The 27,228-nt window shown below is 34.1% G+C and overlaps 2 protein-coding genes across 2 annotated transcripts in view; both read right to left on the bottom strand.

The window, feature by feature from the left end:
* The window catches only part of TPD52L1 (TPD52 like 1), a 377,442-nt gene that overhangs the window by 129,021 nt on the left and 221,193 nt on the right, over positions 1 to 27,228 (bottom strand). The window lies entirely within an intron of this gene.
* RNF217 (ring finger protein 217) overlaps positions 1 to 27,228 on the bottom strand; it is a 109,223-nt gene that overhangs the window by 24,105 nt on the left and 57,890 nt on the right. The window contains exons 2-3 of the mRNA XM_012777520.2: positions 16,314 to 16,547; positions 5,354 to 5,518 (exon numbers count right to left, since the gene is read on the bottom strand). Coding sequence (XP_012632974.2) covers positions 5,354 to 5,518; positions 16,314 to 16,547 — 399 coding nt within the window. The remainder of the gene's footprint in view (positions 1 to 5,353; positions 5,519 to 16,313; positions 16,548 to 27,228) is intronic.

Genomic DNA, 27,228 nt, shown 5'->3' on the forward strand with positions numbered 1-27,228 from the left:
CCTCCGACTCTGGGGAGGAAAGGCAATACACATAAGCTAAACATTTGTACCCCCATAATATGCTGAAATTAAAAAAAAAAAAGCTAACCATTTTGAGAAATACTAACCCTCAACTTTGCTTTAGTAAGCCCAGTATTCTGAGCAACATTTAACCTTTAGAAAAAGAAAAGTTAATAGCCAAATCTCTAAAAATTGTATGTATAGGCAAATAGAGCTGTTTTTCTATAAGCTAAGCAGCTGTAGAAAGGTAAGATGTTCTATATAGTTCTTCTGTTCTCTAGTTAGATTATATTTTTAATTATAAAATATTTCAAGCATATAAAATTATCGATAATAATATAACAGCCATGCATCAACTTATTATCCACATTTAATAATGTTAACATATTGCAATATTTGCTTCAGAAATATTTTTGAAGCAATAACACCTCCTTTACATAGTGTCTTCTTTATATAATTAGTGTTTCTTAACTTTAACTTCCTGCTTGCTTTACACTTGCTTGCCTCAAATTGTCAGGTAAGAAGGCCCAAAGGTATGTAATCTGTCTTTTAAGTGTACATATGTTTAAAATGTATACTGAGTGGTTAGAAATTTGGCCTTTGGAAAAATGAAGTTTTAACAATTCATAACTTCACAAAGGCAAAACATGAAAGGCCAAAAAGATCAAATTTGATTAACTGAAAGATGAGTAATACTAATTGGTTAATATTAAACTTTGTGAGGAAGAAACAGAAGACTGACTCATTTAACTGTTCTCACAAAGTTCTCACTCACATCCTTAAAGGCTTCATAAAGATTTCTATCTTTAATGATGCTTATTATAATATTAAACAATAATACATGAGTTAGTAAAATGATATTTATTTAAAATTTTTCTTTAAAAAGTATGTATTGAAAAATAAAATTGTATGTGGTAGCCACTTTCTGAAAAAAAGGAATTGATGAAATATTATGTTTCTTGCCTTTAATTTAGTTAGTGGTGTATTACTCTACCATTTAAATAACTATAATGAGTGTATACTTTAAAATAGTTTATAAGTCTTTTTAAGCTTTTAAATGGAAGCACAAATTTTAAAAAAGCACGATTTGCACTTAAAAATGGTAAGAATGGTAAATTTTATGTTTTTAACCATGATAAAATAAAAGTGCTATTTGATACCCAAAACTGTTTTTGAAAAATAATTATAATTTTACCAATGATTTAACATATGTATATTGAAACTGTTTATAACTGTGTATATTTATTTGTTTTATATTTTATAATTCTGTCTTTGTTACTTTTAGGTGTGCACCTCACTTTTCATCTTCTTTGACTCAGTAATTCTTTTTCTTAACTCAAGATTTGGTACCTAATCTATGCTATAAAACATTACCTCAAAATGAATTTTTGCATGAAATTGAGCAAATATTCTAATATCTCTAACAAAATTTAAATCACTTAATTGATTTAAATTTAATTTAATCTTAAGATTATCACAAACTAGATTGAATTTTGTGGTAACTATGTTCAAGAAAGACATTTCAAAATTTGCACATATTTTCTGTAGGTTAAGAGTTTATATAAAGTAGAAAACTCATTGTCAAGAAAAAAAGATGTTTCATAAGTGTCCATAGAATAATACTCTGCATTAAGAGGCAATGAGATTCAAATAAAATGGCTAATAAAGTTGTCTTAATATGGAGCTATTAAATTTCTAATAAAAATGTTCTATAAATAACTTCCAGAAATGTTTATATATTTTTATCTTAGTATAAAAAATCATACTTAGGATTGATCATAAATAAGAAAAAAAATTTTAATACTCATCCTTGTTATCTGCCAAGATTTAATTGTAAATAATTTTGATTTCTAAGCACAAGTCAAACCTCTTCATAATACTATAACACATGTTAAATTGGCCTTTCCATTTGAGAAAAAGTTAAAAATTTATTAAGGGGAGAAGTGACATTTATAGGTAAATGAGAGAAAAATTTGTTTTATTTGGAAAACTAATTAAAATAACGAATGAACAGATTATCAAACCTTGCTTAGATGGGCAAATTTTACAAAGTCATAATCATTTAAAATTCATCTGTATAAGTACAGAATTTTCTTTAAAAATTAACAGCAAGATTAGAGAACTCAGAAAAGAGACTATTACATATTATAATTTAACATGTTTAAAATAAATTATAAGTCAACTGGTAAGAAGAGAATTATTTAATAAATAGAATTTGGTTAGATGGTTTCAATTTGGAAAAAATTAGTTTAGGTACCAGTGCATAATAAACACCAAAATAAATTATGGATGGGTTAAAGAGTTAAAATATTTGGAAATTAAGTAATTAAAAGACGGGAAGAAAGTAGACATTTTTATCAAATTTCTGGATTACAAATAACTTTTTATGCTTAGAAGCAAAAAAAAATTTATAAAAATATATAAAAGATATGTAAATATATAAAAATACGAGTATGGGCATGACGTGTGTGGGTTTATGTGTATGTTCGTGTGTGTTCAAAAGGAAGAGAATGATGCATTTGGTCAAACAAAAACATTTTTAAAATATATATGCAAACCAATTAAGTAAAAATGTTTCCCAGTCAGATAAAAAGAAAGAAATAGGAAATGGGGAAAAATGCCAAAGAGGAATTAATATTTTCAAATAAAGAGCTCATATAATTTGATAATAAATATATGTCCCAACCTGATCCACACAAATGAGCAAAGGATATGAACAGAAAATTATAAACTTAAAAATACATGACTTTATATTCAATTTATAAGAAAACAAGGAAATGTAAAATATAAGAACAAAATATTTTAAAGAAATGCTCATACTGAAACAGGTTCTCAACTTTTTCTGGTGAATTATAAATTAATTCAATCTTTTTAGACAGCAAATTAGTAAGATGTGCCAAATACTAAAAACACCAATATTGTTTAACCCAGTGATTCTACCTTTAATATATGCTTTCAAAGGTTCGAAATCTGGAAAAAAGATACAATCAAAATGAATATCATCAATACATTATTTCTAATACATATATTAAAAAATATCCTAGACTCAAACCAAGTAAGCTTTGGTATCCAATAGCAGAAGGATATTTAAGTGAATATTTACACAGTTAATGAAAGAACTATTTAGTAACATGAGAAATGTTTGTGACATTAAGTGAAAAAAAATGAATGATATTAAATTATTTGCATACTACAACTAAAACTTTTTAAAGTCATTTAAATAGAGGGAGGATCAAGGAGATACATTAATATGTTAATTGTGAGTATACTGAAGCAACAGAATTCTGGGTGAATATTTTCCTTCTCTTTACCAAATTTCTATCTCTTGTTATATGACCTTTTTATATGACCTCGTTATATGACCTATATGACAACATGATCATTTAAAAATCCAAATAACTATTAAAATTATGAATTAATTAAAACATATAATATACCTATAGCAGGGTACAAAAATATAAATATACTTTGGCAACAAAATTTTAAACACCTTTGATTATTATGGTTGAAAGCATTTATATGAAAATATATAATTGTTTTGTTCACCTGGAGGTATTACATGTGAAAATTTTCTTTTCTTTTTCACAAACTCCTACCATCTTCCTTTTTTAAACTTATATATTTTAAAGGATGTACTTACAAAAACAAAGCCTTGGAGTATAAAACAAATATTTATTCATTAAGTAATATCTCCCCCTGGGTTTCTATTATAAGAATAGAAATGTTTCACTAAGGAAAATATAATTTTGAGGTCCAACAAAAATAAATCACAATTAAGCAAATGAAAAGCTTTAAAGTCATACTTAAAAAAGAAAAAGAAAACGAAACCATTTGTACTCAAAACATGTCATAAAATATGACTTAAACAAATATAAAATTTATGGACCTGAATCCCACCAGAAAGTAGGTTCCCTGTTACAACGTAATCATGTAAACTGATTCCAGGGCTCTTTTCCAAAGTTTCAGCTATTTAAAAGGTAATTCCTTTTAAAGCCCTGACCTTTTAGCTATTACTTCAAAGGGGAACCAGCATGTATGCTTTCTCGTAACTGTTTATCTGTATTTGTTAAAACTGCGGGCAGCTGTTAGTGCATTCAGCAAATTCCTCATGGTTGGCTGCTTTTTCTTCCTATATGTGAGTACATTTAATGTGAGATTTAGCAATTACAGTAACAAATGTATGTTTTTATGTATTACGTCAGTTCATTCAGAATTTCCCCAATGTATAATGCTGCAAGGTTGTTCATTCAGAGCACAGTCTTAGAACCAGGCTAATTGGTAATAGTTTTTACAGCTTTCCAAAGAGATACAAGGTGAACTTATGAACAAAGTGTTAAGTAGAATGATTTAACAGCTCCCCCAAGTTCCTACTGGCCTTTATTTGGTTTGAAACTGAGTAGTAGCTTTCAATAAACTGAAAAGGCAAGAGAAAGGGGGAAAGGCTTCATTTTCTAATTGTTCTTTGATGTGATGAAAAATCAAAGTGTCATGAGCAATCCATGTAGTGATCTGAAATAGCTCTAAAATAAAAAGGTTAACTGTGAATGAATCTGCCTTCTACAGGGAAAACAAAGAAAGCTTTAGCCCAAACATCTTTAGACATCACATTTAAGAGAGCCAGGTCGTCTAAACTATTTCAAAAATGTCTTCAAGTTGCTAAGAATGCAATTTGTTATTTCATATAATACTAATACTTTTTCCTTACTATATGTATAAACTGGTATGTGTATTTGGTATAGTGAATCTGTACATTATTATTATGCTCATTAATAGGCTTTGGAATATACTTTTGGTATATTTGAATTTACAACTTCAAACTGGATTCACAATTATTCAATCTTTAAAATTTTCTGACAATTCAAATTTCATTTATCTGGTGCTAAGTCTCCAGGAAGGAATTGCAGAATTGTTTTTAAAAGAAAATTAGGCAATATACATAACCTTAACATTTGTAACCCCATAATATACTGAAAAAAAAAAAAAGAAAATTAAGCCTAATTTAGACATGATTTCTAAAACTAAATTTGGGAAAAGGTGAAAACCACGTATGGCGGAGTATACACATATATAAACACACACATATAATTTTCTAAAGTAAGCTTTACAGAAAACTTCAGACTTTAGTAGATCCCTATCTTGTTAACCTCAAATAATAATATATACTGTTTATATAGAGAATTTTCAGTTTATTTATGTAATATAATTACTCTTCTAAAATGAAACACCAAATACTCTTTTTCTCCACACTTCATTAAGATAGTTATAAACATAATTCAGTTCAATACTGTAAATATTGTTCAATTATACCCAGATGTACATGTTTTTTCCCCTTTCCTCTTAGAGTTTATCTCACCTTGCACTTTGGACACTTCTGGGCATTCCTCTGCCCATGCTCAATTTCGCTGGCCCAGTGACGCAACAATTTGTCTCCTTTTTTGTATTCCTTGCAGTTAACACCTTCATGCCAAGGAGAGTGGCACTTAAAACACCAGACGAATTGGCAAGTGGGGCACTGGATCTGTGTAAGAAAAAAATAATATTAAGTACTAGTGGATATACTGAAAGTATCTAAAAGGGTAAGAATGGTGATGCTTGGGGAAATGAGCTAAAAGGATATAATTTAAAATACCTCCCCCTCTATAAGACCGAAAACCACAATAAGATATGAATATTGTTATCAAAGGAGGAAAGAATTACTTTGGCAAGGATGATTTGGCTGTTTGTAGACTATGCTGGAATTAAACACTTGGGGCATTCTGGAAATCAATCAGCTTTAAGAAAATCTCCCAGATTGCAGCACAGAGTAAAACTTGAAGGCTCATTATGCCCCAAATCTATTCATACTCTGGCTGCCCTCTAACTCACCTTTCCCTTGAACCCATTTCCCAGTCATTTTCATTGCCTTCTTACCAATGACTTGCTTCACCTTGTAAAACCAAAGCCCCACAGATGCTTCATAAAATGAAAAACACTAGCAAACAACTGCTAAACCAGTACTTGCTATGAAGCACCATTTAAAATAATGGATATCCCTGGACTGTTACCAATCTAAGGGAGGTTAACTATAAAAATGATACAAAGAATCCTATTGCTGGAAACATGTCAATAGGTTGGTCCTGTGGCCTGTACCTAGAAAACCATCAGAAAGAGGCTTTCATGTTTTCACTATGTGGAAGTGTATATGACAGCCTGTGTGTATGTCTAATGAAAATATGTCTTCCATTTGAAGCAGAAGATATTTTGTCTGACATCCTTTATTTTGAATGAGTGGCATATCCCATTCTCACTATTTCTAGTCCTAACACTCTAAAAACATATGAGTATAACTTGACTTCCTTAGCCCCATGTGATTAAAATCAATTAATAATATGCTTCATGATGAATGATATTTGTAATCAACTATTCTCTTTGTTCCTGCACATTATGTCACTGCAGGACAAGTGAACTTACTGACTACATTTTAAGGATTAGTTAGAATTTATTTTGGTAAACTCTATATAATATCACCACTTAATCTTTTGGAAAATCACTTTTTTTGACATCAGAGAGTCTACTATATAGACTGAGTGGCAATTACAATAACAGCTCTCCCGTTAATAATTCAAAGCACTGCAGTTTCTCTTATGTCAAGAATAGATAAGGTTCTTTCTATGTAAATATGAAGTAATAAAAGTATTTTTGTTTTTAATTTTATATAAAAATAGCATTTTGTCATAAGATTTACAAAATCTTCACATTTACTTATTTACTGAAATTCTGTTAAATGGTAATACATGTACTGAATGCATTACCTACATTGTTTATTTTTTACCCTCAAAACAATGCTTCTAAGTAGGTATGAACATCATGAGTTTACAGACGATGAAACTAAGACTCAGAGAGATTCAATAACTTGCCCAAGATAACATGGCAAGTGTGCACAAAGAAGAAATTTAAACATAAGTTTGTCTGGCTCCAAGGCCAGCATACTTTTCATCATGCCAAAACCCTTCTTTATACTAAACAGCATCCCTTCTTTGACAATTGACAACTTAAAATGTGGTAGTCAAAGATGGTCATGTGGTTAAACTATTCAGCAAGTCAGAATTCTACATGATTGCCAACATAAGGTAGATTTTGAAAATTCTTTTCAAGATTTTACTCACATCAATTGAAAAACTGGTTTACATTTTTTAAAAAAGGATGTTTCTATTCAGTCATTTAAAATAATTCCTTTTGCCTTTTTGATCATTAGCATTAAAATAAGTCATTTTTTAAAGTAAAAAGAATGAGTTGAAGTGGGTGAGATTCAGGTAGTAAAACATTATAAAATGTTTATTCCCCTATGTCACTGAATAATGAAGAATAGATGTAAATATCACATGGGGCTTTCCTTTTGAATATAATGAATGAAATGAGGAAGAAGTCTGAATGAAAGACACTGCTTTTCCTCATGCATCTGCCGTTATGTCAGAATGGTCTGCACACTTAATTCAGCTGTTCTATTAGAAATTATTCATAATTCTAAATCTGGACTCTAGCAAAAAATCATTACTTATCAAACTCAAAATATTAGACAACATCCATATGCAAATGTAGTACTGCAAATATAAGAGCTAATTCAGTTTTCCAAGAAGAATTTGAATTATTAGAACTTCCGGTTAAACACATACTCAATAATGAAACACATTTATCGATTCATTTGCCCATTCAACAAATATTTATTGAGCACCTTCAAGTAGTAGGAACTAATTATACTGATTTTAGGCAAACAACAAAAAAATAGAAAATACTTGTCCTTAAGGAATTTACTGGGGGCAGATATGTATGCAAGCACTGTCCAGAGAGTATCCAGCCATATTATATTTTATTGTTATATTAACAATGGCTGGATACTTTTGGGACATCCCTCGTAAACCCAAACAGCTATAAAATCACTTAACAACTGCTAGAGTAGAAGCTTGGACAAGTGGGTACCATGAGAAAGAGGCTTCGGATCAGGCGGGAAGATATATGTTGTCATAAGCAGTGAGTAGGATGTCACTGGGACATGTGATGGGTTAACACTTCGGGCAGAGGGTCCAGCCTGAGCCACCACACAAAGGCCTGAGAGCACATGGTGTGCTGGGGAAACAGCAAGTGTTCTAATGTAGCTGAAATGGAGATGTCACTTCAGCTTGCTCAATCCTAAGCCTTGCAGAAGTGTCCAAGAAACAGGGTCCAATAAGTTCCCATAATCCGGGCATGTCTCCCAAATATGCTGTGGTCCAGAAACTCCTCATATGAAACATGTAAAAATTATGGCTGTCAGGCTAGGGTGTGTCCTAAAGAAACTAACTAGTATGGTAAATAATCAGGAAGTCTTGTAATTATAAAAAGATTTTTAAAGAACTGAAGATGCTTTTATTGAAGAGAAGATGTGAAGAAATGTAGGGTGTTAAAGAGCGGAGAAAAGGAGTCTTTGATGCATGGCTTCAAATTCTTCAAGGAAGCACTGTCTGTTCCCTTATAACATCAAATCCTAAAGCCAGAGTGGTGGCAATGAAGGGAGATTCTCCTTAAGGGAAAACATGGCTTGACTTCTTGCATTGAATTACTCTCTGAGATTTCACTGTCTACTTGGGGATCTCTCCTTGCATGGATGTACCAGTAACATATGGGCTTCATGGGGCTCCCTTGAACATAGCCCAAATGTGGCCAAGTAATTTTGTCTTAATTTTTCACAGCACAACTGAAACAAAGCTGGAAAATGAAAGAGAAACTTTACTAAAGATTGGGGACCAAAAGCAGATAACATATGCAAAGAGTAACACATGACAAGATAAGCTGTATCAAGATATAGTGCTTATGCACATAAATAACCTTACTGACCTCCTTCAAATTTGGTTTCCAGGCTCTTTTTACATATGCAACACATTATTCATTGCACAATACATTTACCGTGATACTAGCTTTTAATTTCAAGTGGGAGGCATGCTTTCCTAGGACAGCATGCCAAAACTTGGGAATGGGAGTTATTCGAAAAGAGTACTCTCTCCCTAATTTGAGCATGACTGTTTCATAACAGTCCACCTTTCTCCTATCACATGGAAACACTTTTAAGCATTTATAGACTCTTCCTCTAAATCCAGAAAGCAAAGCCCAGAGAAGCATTTGAGTCTACTTCTTGTCTGAGGACTTGTTTTTTCACTAATGAATATAAAAGGTACTGGAAAAGTCTGCCTGGTTTGTGTAGCCCAAACTTCTAGCCAGAAATCTGTGGCATCATCCTGTTTTCAACAGGACACCTTGTTCTGAACACAACACAGTAAGGCTAACATCTCACAAAAAGTGTACATACAAAGTAGCAGGAGGGCCACTTGATTACACAGTGTATAGGAGGAAATGGGAATAGTCTCTATAACTACTAAGTGAAAGCAGGAGAGAGACAGACCCTGGCCTGAAGGTAACAACGAATTCTTTCACATTAGAGCCTTTTGAAAACGGAAAAGAATGATTCTGTAGATGTGAAGTTTCTTAATAAAGGAAGTGTTCAGAGCCTAACTGGCCACCTGGGAGGCATACTGTAGAGAGGACTCATGTGCTGTGTAGACAGCCCCATTAGGTTCTCTTACAGATCTAAGAGAGTAAATATGGAAAGGTAGAAGTACAGAGGGTGGTAGATGAGAAATATTTTAATACAAGGTCCAAACTCCACTTTTTCTAGAATATCTTCTGGACCATTTTATAATGAACACCAGACTTGGCTTTCTTTAACCCACTATCCCACTGGCCAACACAGAGAAATGATTCCTCACTTGTTTCTTGTGCTGAAGACCCAAGGGACCATCTGCTGAAGTGCAAAAACCAGTTCTTGATACTACTGCAGGTCAATTTATGGTAGCTGTAAGCCTCGATTATTATAATTATTATAGTTTTTTTTTAATAAGGTCAGATGTAGGCTAAAATATCAGCTAAATTCTGATATTTGGCTGTTAGAAGTTCAAGCTCAAGTAAAAACTTTAAAAATGTTATTACGGCTAATTTATACATCAAGAAAGCTAACAAAGAACAACTTAACAAAGCACCTCATTAGTAACTGGAGGGAGACATGCACTCCAATAAAATTTAGTAGGCTTGCATCATAGCTGAGTATTATAAATTTTTTCAAGGGTAACATATAACACACCCTTTGTTTTAAACTGGCTTCTTTAAACAGGGCTAGACGACATCGTCTTTATCGCCGTCATAAATCTACGCCAACAACAACCATTTAAGAAACTACACTTGTTTTCTATCGGCTCCTGACATGGATGATGCATTAATTCCAACAGAAATCAGAATGTGTCATAAACTAACCTGACCTTGCAGGGCTGATGCACCACTGGATTCTCTATTTGTAAACACTGTCAACTTAAAGTGATGGTGTCAGGGAAAAACATAAGAACAAAGGAGCATACTAATTATGCTTTCATGGAAAAGCTTTAACCATTTTTTACATTTGGAAAACAACCAGAAAAAAGCTTAAGCATATTTTAAAGTACACCAAATAGGAACACCCTATTTATTTGACTGTATTCCTCAAGCACTTAGAAAAATTATTTTACCACACAAGGAAATAAAATATATGTGCATTCTATAAAATATGATTTCCACCCAAAGAGTTTATAATTACAAGGGAGAAAAAAGAATGCTAAGAAGGTAAGAATATACAAAGAGTTTTTCCAGGACATTTTTATTGGCTTTTATCTTTCACCTTGTGGTACATCAAAGCACCATTGTATAAATTACCAAGACCAAGTTTCTGCTTAACATTTATCGGAAGAAGAGTGGATATTATTATTAGTTTTGCCTCAAGGAAATCAAGAAGAGAATTCCCTGTAACATGTTCCCTGTGTTGATGTGCATGGCCTTCAACTCTCACTCCAAATCAATATGAAAAGGGGGATTATTTTTTAGTCTACATCTGGAATAATCATGAAACCTAGAATTGCATCTACCTCAGTAAAACTCCTATGAGTAAAATAACTATTTTGAATCCTTTGCAGGTATCTCTTCTCTTCCATGAAGAACTGTTATCACTTTCCCTACTTCCCAAAGCATATTTTTTTCATTTCTGTGAGTTCAATGACAATCCCATCCCCTACCCCCCAGTATTGATGACTCTTTGTCAGATCACTCCCAAGCCACATATTTTGGACATCTCTTTGATGCCCAAAAGAGTCTTCAAACTTAACACTATCGATACATTCACATTGAACTAATTTTCCCCTCCCCACACCTGCTGCTCCTCCAAATAGTCAATTCCATTCCCCCTTTCTGCCCACCATCCATCAATCACCCCGTCTTTTATTCCATCTCTATTCTTTATGACTCCACCATTCCCTTCTCAATACCCAGTGTTGCTCGTTCTGCTCTCTTTGCCTAATAAGGGCAACAACCATAATACTTTCTAGTATGTGTTGAGCACTTACTATGTGTCAGACTTGGTGCTAAGCGATTTATATGTGTGTGATCTCATTTAATCTTTACCACATGCTTATGACATAGGTCTGAAGATGTGAAAACTGTACTTGAGGTTACAGAGCTAAGGTGCGACAGGCTGAGTGTTTAGTGTGAAGCCAGGGCTCTGACCTACCTTTTCCACCTTGGTAAATTCAACATTTCAAGGCTGAGTTTAATGTGTTTGCTCTCAAACAAAACCTTCCCAATCTCTCCTGTTCTTTCTTCTATGCTCTAAGTATTTTTCCTCCTACATTTATTACAATACACGTTGTTATTTACACATTGGCCCACTTATTAGTTCCTTCAACAAATATATTTTTAACGCATACACCACCAGACACAGAGCTTGACACAGGTTATCAGCAGTGAATGAAGCAAGCCTGGACCTAGCCTCCTAGAGACCAGTTAGAAAGAGAAACTTTAAGCAAATAACCACACAAATACACCATAAAATGTCAGATGATAATTGCTATGGAGAACAACTTCGGGTGTGGGTAACGTGTCTGTCTCCAGGCATCACATGAGTGCATTAGTGTAGCAACTTCAACATTTTTTTAAATTTTTTCACCATTAACTTCTTCCCTATATTGATATGCAGTTGGTGTTGCACTAAAAAATTATAGAAACTTTCCAGGTTAGATATTAAATTTCTAATTAGAAATCAAAGTCAATCTTGTAGGAATGGTATGGTAAGCCTTTTTGGAATCATGGCAAGAGTTACAGTGACAAGAAGAAACAAATTTTATGAATGAAAAAGACTGGATTTGACCAAAGGCAAGGTTGTCTCAACATAAATCTCTCAATTCAGGAATGCATTTGTTCCATTTGATATAGTATGAGGTTGACAATGTTCAGAACATAATGAAAAGCTCTATTTACTCAAATTTTTGCCAGAATGGAGTTGTTGAGTGAGGGCCTACAGAGATAAATGGAGACTTAAGAGTTCTGGTTATTGCTTATTGATACATTGTGTTTACCCCTTCTTTCATCTGCTGAGTATGAAAATTTTAATAAGTGGTTTTTGCAAAAACCCATATAAATGAAACCCCCAAGTATAATATTTTATTTTATTTATTGTTTTTTTGAGACAAAGTCTCACTCTGTTCCCTGGGTTAGAATGCCGTGGTGTCATTCTAGTTCACAGCAACCTCGAACTCCTGGGCTCAGGCAATCCTTCTGCCTCAGCCTCCCAAGTAGCTGGGACTACAGACATGCACCACCATGCCTGGCTCAATTCTTCTATATATTTTTTTAGCTGTCCAGCTAATTTCTTTCTATTTTTTTTTTAGTAGAGATGGGGTCTTACTCTTGCTCAGGCTGGTCTCGAACTCCTGACCTCCAGTGATCTTCCTGCCCTGGCCTCCCAGAGTGCTAGAATTACAGGCCTCATGAGCCACCATGTCCAGCCCAAGTATGATATTTTAGATCTTAAACTTCATGTAAGGAGCACTCATTCAGCTATAAAATAGCTGTAATATTTTTGAACAATTTTAATCTGCTATATTAAGTGCTTATGAATTGACAACAAAAGCCATAATAAATGCTCAAAGAGTGACATCCTGGATCAAGATACCATAACTCAATGACTTAGAATAATATTACAATAAACATTACGAGTGTTTTATCAATAGATATAAAACCTACTTAAGGCTGTAAATATTATGTAGAGATGTTAAATTGCTCAGAAATGGTAGTCATTAGCAATAACATTTTTCCCCTGTTTTTGTTGCCTTACAATGCAATTTATTACATTTAAATTTTTTTTTTTTTTTGAGACAGAGTCTCGCTTTGTTGCCCAGGTTAGAGTGAGTGCCTTAGCGTCAGCTCACAGCAACCTCAAACTCCTGGGCTCAAGCGATCCTGCTGCCTCAGCCTCCCAAGTAGCTGGGACTACAGGCATGCGCCACCATGCCCGGCTAATTTTTTCTATATACATTAGTTGGCCAATTAATTTCTTTCTATTTATAGTAGAGACGGGGTCTCGCTCTTGCTCAGAGTCTCACTTTATTACATTTAAGTATTTAAATTCACACCTCTTAAAATTATGATAAACTACACCAATCTGAAAGTGGGTTCTGTTATTGGAGAAACTGAATTTTAAAAACTACAGCAAAATGAAAATTGTCTATCTGTTCACCACAAAGAACAAGATCTTGGTCTCAGTATAGGGTGCTCTCTAGAGCCATGAATGCCACTGTTGGTTTGTCAGAGTATCCATGTTAGTGCTCTCCTTACCCATAATATCCAGACAGGTATGGGCATGTAAATCATCAGATAGTTAATGTAAGTGTGGCAGCCGGTCCAAAGGCAGTGAGTTATCTCAGTTGATTGTTTACAGTCAGTTACAGATTGAACTCCTTGTTCTACTACTTTCCTCCCTTCTCACTACTTCATTTGAATAGTCTTAAAAAAAAATGTAGAGTGTGATGTTTAATGATGAGAAATGCTATATAAATATTATATAAAAGTAGCAAAAGTCATTGATTCAGGAATTGTTTGAATCATCCCTTGTACAACAGGGAACAGGAAAACTATTTACCTCTTCTGTTACAGATCTTCTCTTCTTCAAGAGTAAAGAAAAGCAACACAAAATAATCATCCTCAAATTCTGTGGTAGCTTTACTCTTGCTCAAATTTGTTCAATATTTTCACTTTACAGTATACTGAGATTTCCATCTCTCATCTACCCCTGGGGAGGATTTTAAATTCCATCATCAACATTTATTTTGTATTGAATTCCACCTCTCCCAAAGCAAATTTTCTTTACCTTTGCTCATCAAAAGAAAACAGTTGCGTTTACTAAATTTAAGATTTTGATTGGAGGAAGCATGACATTGGGAAATGGTATCAGAAGATTCTTGGTTCACTCAAAATTATACAAATATAAGATCTTATATACGTCAATTTCTACATATTTCACTCTTAATACATGTACATTGTGATAAATTATGCTCATCACAATGTGATTTTTGGATGAAATCCAACAGTTTACGTTGCCATAATTGTACTATTATACCTCCTTTTACTCATTTCTTCAGAACAACACATTTATAAATTACTCAATTATTTCCACTTTGATTCAATTTTGTATAAATTTTAATTATCACAAATTCAAAAATTAGTATAGTCTGAGTTTATATGTATCTAATTCTAAACATTATTTAGAAAAAAAGTCTAATATCCTGATTTATGGAATAACAAGTCCTTCTAAAGCTATTAATTTCCTGAAAACATACAATAGAAATAAAAATGACTTAAAATAACCTAAGGTTATATAGCATCGAATAAAAGTATTCTATTGATGTTAAGTCAGCATTCAGCATTACTATAGGGTAGAAGTTTAAGTTATACAATTTTGTATCCTTGAAAATGATACTTTTTACATAAGGAAAAAGAGGTTTTTTTTCTAACAGTTATACTTTAAAGAGACTAGCCTGCACAAAAACCATACATTAAAAAACTATGAGAGTCAAGTAGTTTCAAAGAGCGATGACTCATTGAGAAGCTTTGACTAAACTGTAAATATAATAGCTCATTATTCCAACAGCTGAGGAAACTACTTGCTAAACCACAGTCCCCTCAAAACTACAGGATGAGTAATGTAGCGACCACTGCCTCCAAGACACAGAGCATGGACAAAAACTTACCTTACATGGAGATGACTTCAAACAGCCTTTGAAACCACTTCATCCTGCCATTTTGCTGTAATGACAAGGATGAAAACTACTGCCACAGCCTCACTGGTTTTCTGCTTCATTTACTGTGAAGGTTCTCTACTCTGCTGTACATTGGTCACCTGGTGAGCCTCAAATATTTGCAAGACAATTGTCCTGGGGTGGGCCCCCAGGGGTGCTGGTGTGTCCACAAGCTCTCCAGGTAATTCTGTAGTTCAGGGCTGTGACTCAATGATCTGTTGCCACAGTTTTGCCTTGGTTTCCCAGTTTCAGTCTCATCCTGTTGTGAGCGCCGCCAGAATGATATTTCCCTAATGCCTATGGAATTGAATCCAAACTTCTGCACGCAGTGTACAAGACTCAACAAGACCCACTCGCACCTGCCTGAACGGCTGCCTCTCCCCTACTCTCTCCCCACCAGTTCTAGAGGCAGCTGTTTCTAGTATGCCTGGCCCCAGACTCACAGCTTAGGCATTGACTGATTCTTTGCTCAGAAATGCTCTCCCCATTTCTCTGCCTGGAGAACAGCACCTCCTCTGTGAAGACATTCCTGACATCCTAGTACCTATCCCTCCTTTGAGCGTCGTCAAAGCACCCTTTGTACAGAGTTTTGGTAGTTTTTTGTTTTTCTAAGCATTTTGAACTGTCATTTTCTAACATGTCTCTTATACCTTCATTAGACTTTTTTGACGCAGGGACTATATCACATTTGCTCATATCCCCCAAACTTAGCACACTGCCTAGCATATATACTGGCATTCTATATTTGCTAAATAAATGAAAGAATACCATTTTATACTATTTTCACTTATAGTCAGGGCTAGGGGAGATTTACATTGGGACCACTGAAAAACTCATGCTTACACTTAAAAAAAAAAAAGCCTTAGTATCTGATAATAGTAATGACTATTACTCTGAAGATTAGCCTCTCAATGAGGTTACCAGATGAATTTTCAACATGTTTAAAGTCAAAGGAAAAACTTTAATAACATCCTTGAGAGTACTCTCTTATCATCAGTCTCCCCAAACCACAGGTTTTCAGAATCACAGCTGATAGATGCTCACCTTTGGCTCTAGTAAAGGAAGGAAGCCCCCTCAATGCCCACCACAAGTTGACCTAATTTGGCTTCTCCCATCATGTGACATCTAACCCGCAACTCTGGAGAATGCGCTTACTTTGTATTTGCTTTCTGATCTGGAAGGGGTGGGAATATGTCCTTTTTTCTTGAAGGTTGTAAAGTGCTTGCACTGAGGACATGGCTTGGTGCTGGAATCAATACGGCCAAGTTCCAAGAAGTACTTATACTTGATGGAGTCTTCATGTGTTAAGTTATAGACAACAGTTGTTTCTTCCAAGAATTCAAAACACTCCGTGATAGGGCATTTGATTTCTACTTGGCCAAGTTGTACCTGTGTGAAAGAGCAGATGGAAGAAAAAAAAAAAACATTGGTTATTAAGTTTCTTTGTGTGTGTGTGTCTGTATGTGTATAAGCATCATTACTGCTTATTTCATGACCATGACCGCAGTAAAGGACTAACTATAATTTCTTAAGATAACATAATGAATGGTAATTGCCTTGATACCTGTATTAGGCAGTACTAAAATGTCTATCATTATATAATGTCTCCAAAACGATTTATAGGGCGTTTAAGTCTTCTCTGATCATTGTATTTGTGAACATTAATGGGCCTAAGCCACAGGCTCACCAAAGAAGCAAATTTCATCCCATCCTTCTGAAACTGGCAGGGTGAAACTACGTTCAGAAGACGTGCCGACTACAAGAACTGCAGGGTGAGACAGCATTTGGACAACGTGCCAGCTGAAAGGTGTTTCGGATTTTCAGCCTCACTACAGAATGCTTCAACACTAAACTTCAGGCACGTTTTATTACTTTAAAAGGAAAAAAAGAGAGATTTTGTAAAGTATAATATCTAGTAGCTTAAAAACCATTACCAAAAATAACTGTTTCCCCTGACCCTTCCTGTCAAGAACATGAAGTAGTTTCTATGTCAGCAAAATCACAGGAACAAGTAAGAAAATTAAGCCAACTACAACAGTGCAACACAAAACGAAAAAAAAAAAAATCCTTACGAGATTTGGTTGCTAAGGAGGTAATTTACAAAATTAATGCATGCAAAGGACCACAGAGATAGATTAGGAGAGAAGAGAGCATATACTTGAATGCTACATTTAGCATTCAGATATGGCTAGTATTAAAGATTATGGTAAAAGATTGAAGCACAAAGTGTAGACACAACTAATCTTTAAAAGATGAAGAATATGCACCACTTTGAAATAAGAGGTAGCTAGAATATTTTCCATAAGGAGTGAACATTAATTCTTTATCTTCTTGGCATCATAATCTCTTTCTGTCCTTTCTAATGTAGTAAAGGGAGGCACTCAACACTCCAAATGGAAAACAGTGCTAAATCTTTCTTTTCCGCTTGGATGAGTCTGCCTTTCTGAGAAATCAAAACACATCCACCTGCATGAGAAAAGCACTCTATGAAGACTCAGGCAGTAATGGGAGAAAGCCACACAGTCTGGGGAAAGAAAAACATCACCACAGAGAGCCATTTAAAAAAAAAAAAAAACTAAATTCATAGTAACTTTTAACTTTGCTCTTTATCTGGCACAAACTTGAGGAAAAGTGTTAAGAAGTTACAGGCTGAAGGATACGTGGGAATGACATGTTTAATACCAGTAAAGGACATGAGCTAAATGGATAATGAAATGGAAGAGTCTGGTTTGAATAAACCACCTTATTAGTATTGACCTGTTGAAAGTATAAATGGCTGCAGAATTTCATGCTACTATTATACAAAACATGGGCCAGAGAGGCTTTTAAAAAATATTTGCCCAATTTTTCTACTTTTTTTGATGAGTCTGCTCACAGTGACAATCAGATTTTATTGTTACATGTTACAGTGTTATGATGTTATTATAACCCAAATTACGATTCATAATAATTTTTTAAAAGTTATGCCTCAAGAAGAGTCCTTCTGAGATTTTCATATAGATTAAAAACTCCTATGTACCAAAATAAGAACCTGGCTTAATGAAGTATATAACTAAGACATGTGAAAAATGATTAAATGTTTCCTCTTTTAACCACTTTGGTACGGTGCTCACCAGCCTCAAAACCTTGCCCATAGTCTGCATGATGGTTTGTGCTGTGCATTGACCATGAATCCATTTTGCTCTTGTGTGATGAGGAAAGCTTTAAAGCACTGAAAGCTTATTTTACTTTACAGGCAGCTTTACTTGTAATGTAAATCAGAATAGGTAACATATACATATATGTTTTCATTACGTCATTTTTAAATGTTCACAATTTTATTTTGATAAATGAAAAATTAGAAAAGTCAATTCAAAATTACAGTTTTATTTCATTCATATCATAAAGAAATAAGGCAAGTTTTTGAATATTATGATAAATTTTATTCTTTGGTATGATAAATTTCGAAGCATGGGGCTACACAAAGGGCCACAGTACATTGTTTACAATAGTATCCAGTACTACATCTTTTATTATTTTTTTGAGCATACAATACATCTTCTTAATGGATTTTTCCTTTTTGTTTTATCACTATTGTAAGGTGCTGGAAAATATTTCTCTAAAACGCATGAGATCTTCTGATGCAGTACAAGGGTTGTATTGCCTGGATTCGGAGTACTGTTGTAGAAGTTTTGTTATTAACGCTAAAGTCTACGCTCAGCTGTGCACCTTCATATCATGGCCGTTGGCTAAAGTCGCTGTGCGCATTCGTCTGTGGCTGTCGACTATAGTCAACGCTCGTACCGAAGTGGTTAACATTCTGTTGACATTTATCAAGCCCAATTCTGAGCCAGGTACTTCGTTAGGTGTTGATGCTTTGCAGGTGCCTATCAGTAATAGGCAATCAGGACACAAAGAGGTGAGTGCAGGGTATCACGGGAGGATACAGGGAAATGGCAACCTCGAACTTGGTAGGTTCAGAAGAAGCTTCCTAGAAGAAGTGAGGTTTCAAGTGAGACCTTAAGATTTGTAGGACTTAGCCAAACAAGGGTAAAGGTGTTCCAAGCACACGGAAAAGACAACATAGGCAAAGGCCTGGTGGTAATAAGAGAACAGAACACACTAACACAACCCAAATGGACCAACTTATATAGTGCCAAATGCACCTGCATCTGAACTTAAAGATCCCAGCCCTGGGGTGGGGTGCTTAAAGATGAGCAGTAAGCCTGGGCCACAAAGTGTGCATATGGAAAGATGAGGCTGTGCAGAGGAGCTTGGACCAGAGCACAAGAGCACAATATGAAAGTGTCATAGGAGTCTGAACTTTTTCCTATAAAAATAGAAAAGTATTCAGTTTTCAGCATGTGAAAGAGCTTCTTTTCATCCCACAAAAAAGTGGTTCATTTGGGCCACCTTGAGAAGCTCTTATTAATTGGGGAGCAGTAGCACACTTTAGTGGTTAAAAGCCTGAATTTTTCCTCCCAAGTCAGTGTCTGAATCCAGCTTCCCTCACCTATGAGTTTATTTATTTTAACTATATAAATGGTAACAATGGAAGCAGCAATTTCACAGCCACCCACGAATAGTCAGATCTTATGGAATGGAATGTAGTTTAGGGACTAGACCAACCCAAGGCAGCGCAGTGGGACAGGCTGTCTTGCTACTCCTTTAGTAGTGGGTGTTCATTATTCCATCACATTGGGACATCATCCAACACCCAACCAAGCACCTTGTCTTGTACTTCAGAGTTTCTCAAATCTGTTTGCAAGCCTTTCTTTTTTCCTGTAGAACATATTACTTCCTCTTGCTTTCATACTCTCTGTATTGACTATGCCATACCTTCTCTTCTTTCTCAAAGTTCCAAAACCTCTCCCCTACTATACTGAGCCCATGACCTCATATTTTATTGAACACATAGCAGCAATCAGATGCATATTCCCATATTTTCCCACTGTCAACTCTACCAATCAATATCTGTCCCTATCTTTTCTGTCTTCCCTCCTTGTACAGTATAGGACAGGAGACAGGACAATTGCATATGAGGTTCTTAAAATGTTAGTTGAGAATTCAAGTTTCCTGGCCCACTCAAGATCTACAGAATTTGAATCACTGCTGGTAAACCAGTAATTGGCAGTTTGAAACAATTACTCATACATGTCTTTCAATTACTCATACTTCTTCATACTAATGTTATCTTCTTTTTCACAATATAGTGTTTCTCGTGACTTGTGCAATCTTTTGGCCTCTACATGTATGTATTTTTCAGACTAATTTCCTCAAACGATCACTAGTAAGCAAGTAATCATGATTAAGAGGAGTGTATTTATTTAACAAGGTATATATTCCATTAATTGAAGAATGCCTTTTAAAAATACATTTTAATATCTTAAAAGTCAAGATTGTTTTATAATCAGTATTTGCTAGCATTGTACCATGGTTTAATTTACAGTGTTTTTACTTTCTTGGTGGCACATAATCTAATACTGCATCCTACAACTGATCCCATCTTAGATTTCCAGTGAAATGTGGTTTTTACCAGTTAGACACTATGATGAACTTATGGAGAGTTGAGAGGAGACAGACACGTAGGGCTTCCACTGGAGGAAATGGATGATAAACAAGTAAAAACACAAGGCAGATGGTAACCTGTGTTATGAAGGAACTACAGGGCAGGTATCTCTGAGGAAGTGACAGCTTGAGCTGAGAAGTAAAGGGCCTGTCATGCAGAGAACTTGGGGAAGGGACCACAAACAAAGGAAACAATGACAATGGCCCAGAGCATAAGGTCCCTAATATGCCTGTGTTCAGAGCACGGAACTGAGTGACCCAAACACATCCCAAGTGAGGGAGAGAATGGTATGAGATGAAGTTGGAGAGTAAGGTGGGAGACAGATCAGACAGGCCTTCCTGGCCATGATAAGAAGTCTGGATTGTATTTTAAGTTCACTATGAATCACTGGTTTTAAAAGTAGGAGGGACATGGCCTGATTTACATTAAAACAAATCATTCAGGCTCTTCTTAGAGAATGGAGTGTAGAGGAACAAAAATGAAGCTTGGGAGAACAATGGCAGTCTGGATTGCAGTCACTATCTCGACCAGTGACATATGGCCACGACAGCTGCCCAGGCGGTAGATGACAGACAACTCAACTATGCAGCAAGTGGTGGCTAGATGTGGCTTGTATTTGGGAAGTGAAACCAATGAAATTCTTAAAATTTACAAATGAAAATTATACATATTTATGGTTTTGAAATATGTTGTAGAACAGTTATATCAAGCTAGGTAACATATGCATTACCTCAAGTACTATTTTTTTGTGGTGAGAACACTTAAAATTTATTCTCTTGGCAATTTTCAAGCTCACAAATACAATATTGTTACCTATAGTCACCATGTTGTACAACAGATCTCTTGAATGTATTCTTCCTTACCGAAATTCTGTATCTTTTGACCAACATCTCCCCAATGCCTCCCCCAACCCAGTCCCTGCTAACTACCATGCTACTCTGCTTCTATGAGTTCAGCTTTGTATGATTCCATATATAAGTGAGATCATGTGGTACCCAGGCTCATCCATGTTGTCACAAATAACAGGATTTCCTTCCTTCCCTTTTAAGGCTGGATAGTATTTCACTGTGTATATATATCACATTTTCTTTATTCATGCATCTATTGATGGACATTTAGGTTGTTTCCATATCTTGCTTATTGTGAACAATGCTGCAATGAATATGGGAATGCAGGTATCTCTTCAATAAACTAATTTCATTCCCTTTGGGTAACATGTAGTACTGGGATTGCTGTATAATATGGTAATTCTATTTTAAATTTTTGGGGGCTCCTCCATACTGCTTTCCATAATGTCTGCACTAGTTTATAATCCCACCAACAAAGGTTCTCTTTTCTTTACATCCTTCCCAACACTTATCTTTTATCTTTTTGATAATTAGCCATCCTCACAGGTATAAAATAATATCTCACTGTGGCTTTAATTTGCATTTCCCTAATGATTAGTGATGGTAAGCACTTTTTCATATACTTTTTAGCCATTTGTATGTCTTCTTTTAAGTGTAACCAATGAGATTTGGTGATTAAGTAAAGAGAGGAAATCAAGGGTTATTTTAGTTTTTTGACGTAAATAGCTTGATGACTGGTGCTACTTACTGAAAATTTTCTAATTAAATATAGTTTACACGAGTATATGAAATTTGCTGAAAATTTTTCACTGAAAATTTTTTACAATAATAAGAACAAAGATCATTAATACATCCAAAAAAAATCATACTGAGCTTCTACAATACAACAGGCCCATGACACAAAGTAGACTAAGGCATGAATCCTGTCTTCATGGAACTTGAGAATGTAGCAATTAAAGTAGTGTTGATATCCTCTTCCTGTAACTTGGGATTCGATGATACTAAAATCATTTAATATTTATCGAATGTTTTTAAAACTTTTTATTAGGGATAATTATAAACATACACAAATGTTGGCAGCTTGGTATTATAAATCTTTAAATAGCCATTCTCCAGTTTAAACAATTGTCAACTTATGGTCAATGTGCCCTGTCGCATATGGCCCTCCCATATTATTTTGAAGCAAACACCAGACATCATGTCATTTCATTCATAAATACTTCTGTATGGGTCTAAAAAAATAAGAATTTAAAAAAAAAATAACCATGATACTATATATCTCCCCAAATGTCAATTTTTTAGTATCTAGTTAACATTTTAAATGACATGTCATCTAATTTCTGTTCACAGGATTATATGTACTTAATATACTTAAAGATACTTTGCAGTTCTGTGTTTTCAATGCTAATATCATTATTTATATCACTGAAAAATATGCTCTCCAATTCTTCTGAACAAGAGCATGTCCATTCTTGTAAGAAAAAATTGCTTAACTCTAAAATAATCTACAAAGTGTTGGTATGAGACACCATTATCCACTTAACTCTCAAGCTAGATGGCTAATTTGTCACCTGGGAGAACTCAAAAGTAATTAATGACTCAGGTGAGGGAGACCTCTGGAAAAGTGGCAGATTAATTAATTAAATCCTCCAAAGAAAAGGACAGAGAAAGGTATAATTCTTGGGCTTCAAAGCTCAATTTACCAAATGTATAGCTTACGACTTTGATCTTGGTTTTAAGTATTGGTCATGATAATTTACAGGGTGCTTTGTTTTTTTGTTCACTTGATACCAGGGGATTTTAGACTTCCTCTGTTCTGAAAAATGGAAATATGTTAATACAGCAGAGAAGACAATACCATAACAAAAGCAATAACAATAAGGAAACATACAAAGCACTTATTACATGCAAAACACAGTTCCATGTACTTTGTGTGCAGTAATTACTTTATAGAGAACCATAGAAGCAGATGCATTTCAGATTCATTGATGTCCCCATAACTTTATTCATCAGTGATTTTATGAAAGTGGCTGTTCTACTGACACATATGCTTTTCTGTTTACTCAGCAGCTACTATAGAGCCCTATGCTAGATGTCTTTGAATTTTTTTAAAAAATGAAAAACATCAAGCCCAAAATTCCAGAAATTTTCTCAATGCTAAGCAAGATAAATACAGAAAACCACACTTAGGCACATCAAGTAGAAGTACTAAATACCAAACACAAATAAGCAGCAACCAGAGGAAAAAGGCACATTCCCAAATAGAAAACTTCAGTAGGGTGCTTTTGTTGGTAAATTGTTGTTTATAAACCACCCAGTTTATGGTATAATATTTTGTTATAGCAGCCTCCATGGACTAAGATAAAATACTCTTGATCTAGAAAAGCAAAGTAGCAAAACTTTTTCTACCAAGATACAAGGCTAATTATAAAGCTATAGGAATTATAATTGTGTGACACTGGCACAAGAATAGATAATAGCTAATAGAACAACGGAAAAGAAAGAGTACAGAACAAAACCACTTAATATTACGGACATTATGGACATTACATGTATTGACACTATAGAGCAGTGGGAGGATGGTTTTTTCCAAAAAATTGTGTTGAGTCTCTTAAATATCCATTAAAAAATATTAGTCTTGACTCCTACCTCAAACCTGGTATTTGTAGCTAAAATATCAAAGGTGACGTAATAAAGCCTCTAAAGATGATCGAGAAGAATATCTTTATGACCTTGAGGAAGGGAAAGATTTCTTATATCCAACATTAAAAATACCATAAAAATTTGATAAATTGGACTAAATACAATTTAAACCTTTGTTTACCAATAGATATTGTTAAGAGAGTAGAGATGCAAAGTGTGAGAAGATATTTGTAATAAATAAATGACAAGTTTTGTGTATCTAGAAAATATAAAAAGAATTCCTCCAAAATGGTAAGAAAAGTGCAGACAACCAACCCAACAGAAAAATGGTCAAGAGACTTAACAGGTAACTTCACAACAGATGATGTCCAAATGACCAGTAATATGAAAGTGTGTTCAACTTCATGATCATTAGAGAAAAGCACATTAAAATCACAGTGACATGTCATTTTGAAAGAAAAGAGTTCTCACAGTACTTAAAGATTCACTAAAATAATATTTAAATAGTTAAAATAATAACTATATTATTAATGTGGTATTAATGCTTTATGAAACCAGTCCAAATGTATTTTTCTGCATCTAATCACCTTTTAAATTACTTAAACTTCTTTCTTCCTTCCTTACTATTGGAATTTTCATGCTCCCTTATCCACTTATGGAAATTTAAAAATTTTTAACTCAGTTTCTTAAATAAGGTCATAAATTCTCATAGTTCAAAAACAAAACCGTACAAAGTAGATATACAACTAACAAGTTTCTCTTACAACTGTCTTCTTTTCTCCACTCATTCCACAAAATGGCTGCTGTTTCCTTCCAGAAACATTTTAAATGTATACAAGAAATGCAAATATATTTATTTTGTCCCCCTTTTAACCGAAATGTTAGCAAATGATGTTCACTTGGCTGCCTTTACTTAACAATATATTTTGGAGATATTTTCACATCACCATGCAATGAGAAAGTATAATGCCTTTTTCCTCTGGCTTGCTTCTTATTACTTTGTGTTTGGTATTTGGCACTTTTACTTGATGTGCCTAAGTGCGGTTTTCTTTGTACTGTATCTATATCGCTTAGAGTTGAAAGAATTTTCTTGTCTTTTGTTTTTAATCACTGCCTAGTATTCCACTTTACTGTAATCACTCTTATTTCCCACAGCGATGGACACTTAGATTGTTTCTAATGTTTTGCTATGTCAAATAATGCTACAATGAATAACCGTGTACATATATCATATATGCATACATGTGTCCAAGATAAATTCCCTAAATCAAAATTAAGAATCAAAAAAATTGCTAGATCACAAATGCTTGTATTTTTAATTATCAGTCCCAATTTTCCCTTCACTGGACAGTTAGTTAAACAAATTTGAAACACTGCAGTGAATATGGAAACAAAGAGGGACAGAAAAAATAATTTGTGATAAATTATGAAGCTTTATTTAGTAGGTAGACAGCATATTCAGATTTGGGAATTCAAAAGGGCAATAAATGTTTCTTCCTTAATTATTGAAAAGAATCATAAATACAATCCTATTTTTTCCTTGAAAAACATTTTGAGATGTATTAATAGATGGTAAGCAAACAATATTTTAGGAGTCAATAATTTATCTTGGTTCTTTGAGAAGACAACTCCTAAATTCTACTCAATCCCTAAAGAATATTAGTATGAAGGGATTTTTTGATGCAAATTACTGAATATTTATTTATTTTTTTGAGACAGGGTCTCATTGTATTGCCTGGGCTTAAGTGCAGTGGCATCGTAACAGCTCATGTAACCTCAAATGCCTGGGTTCAAGCGATCCTCCTGCCTCAGCCTCTCAAGTAGCTGGGAATATAGGTATGTGCCATCCATCACTCATGGCTAACTTTTTTTTGCATTTTTTATAGAGACAGGGTCTTGCTCTTACTCAGGCTAGTCTCAAACTCCTGTCCTCAAGTGATACCCCCTCCTTAGCCTCCCAAAGTGTTAGGATTACAGGCATGAGCTACCATGCCCAGCCTGAATAAACTATTTAGACTGAAAGATAAATGTGTAATATGTGCTCAGCTAAACAGAATGAGTACATATTTATTTAACTATGATAAAATTCACTTTTTTAAAGGCAGAATTTTTAAAACAGACTAGATGTTTGATTATACTTTAGAGAGAAAAAATTTCTAAAAGAAAAAATGAATTTATTTTGTTTAAATATTCTGTACTTTCTTTTTGCATCAATCTAAATCAGATATTAAAAGTTTTTACATTCATAAAATAAAGACAGTACACAGATACTTTATTAAAAGAACTCTAAAATGGAAATCACATACAAGATCCTGGTGCTGTTTTATGTGCTGTGTGTCCTTGAGTTCCAGGGACATATACAACTAACTATCTTGGAGATGGACTAATTCACCTTAAGTATCTCTTCTAGAATTTTATAATTTTATAAAATTTTAAATTTTATAAAATTTTAAATTCCAAGGTGTGCTCTAACTTATTTACAAAAAGAACAAAGTTCTAGTAAAGCTCTCTAAAGCCACAGCTTTAGCTTAAAAAGCTACAGCATGTGGCAGTTAAAAGAGTAGAGTCTAAAATCAAATTGGCTCTGCCCCTTAATCATATACTCTCCTTAATCTCTCCGTCTCCAGCATTGGTATCTGTACAACTGGGATGAGACTATACCAATTAAATGGGGTTGATTAGAGAGGTATGAGTTAATTTATGTAAAACACTTGGAACAGTACCTGGCTGACAGGGAATACTCAATACAAGTTTGCTAATATTTATCTTCTTTAATATTTAGAAAGCAGCATTTCAAAAAAATTAATTTTAGAAATTAACTGTTATGCTTCCTTTTTAAGAACATTTTGAATTCTACAATCATTCATAATTCAGTATTCCATTCATAATTCAGTGTTCTCCCTCCAAAAGCATATATTGAAAGAAATATAAATAAAAGTACATACTATATGTACATACCTTTACGTGAAAAACACCCCCAGATTCTTATAAAGTTAACCAAGTTGGAAGTTCAGAGATATAGTTACAGAAA

Source organism: Microcebus murinus, chromosome 5 (genome assembly GCF_040939455.1).
Source record: "Microcebus murinus isolate Inina chromosome 5, M.murinus_Inina_mat1.0, whole genome shotgun sequence".
NCBI lineage: Eukaryota > Metazoa > Chordata > Mammalia > Primates > Cheirogaleidae > Microcebus > Microcebus murinus.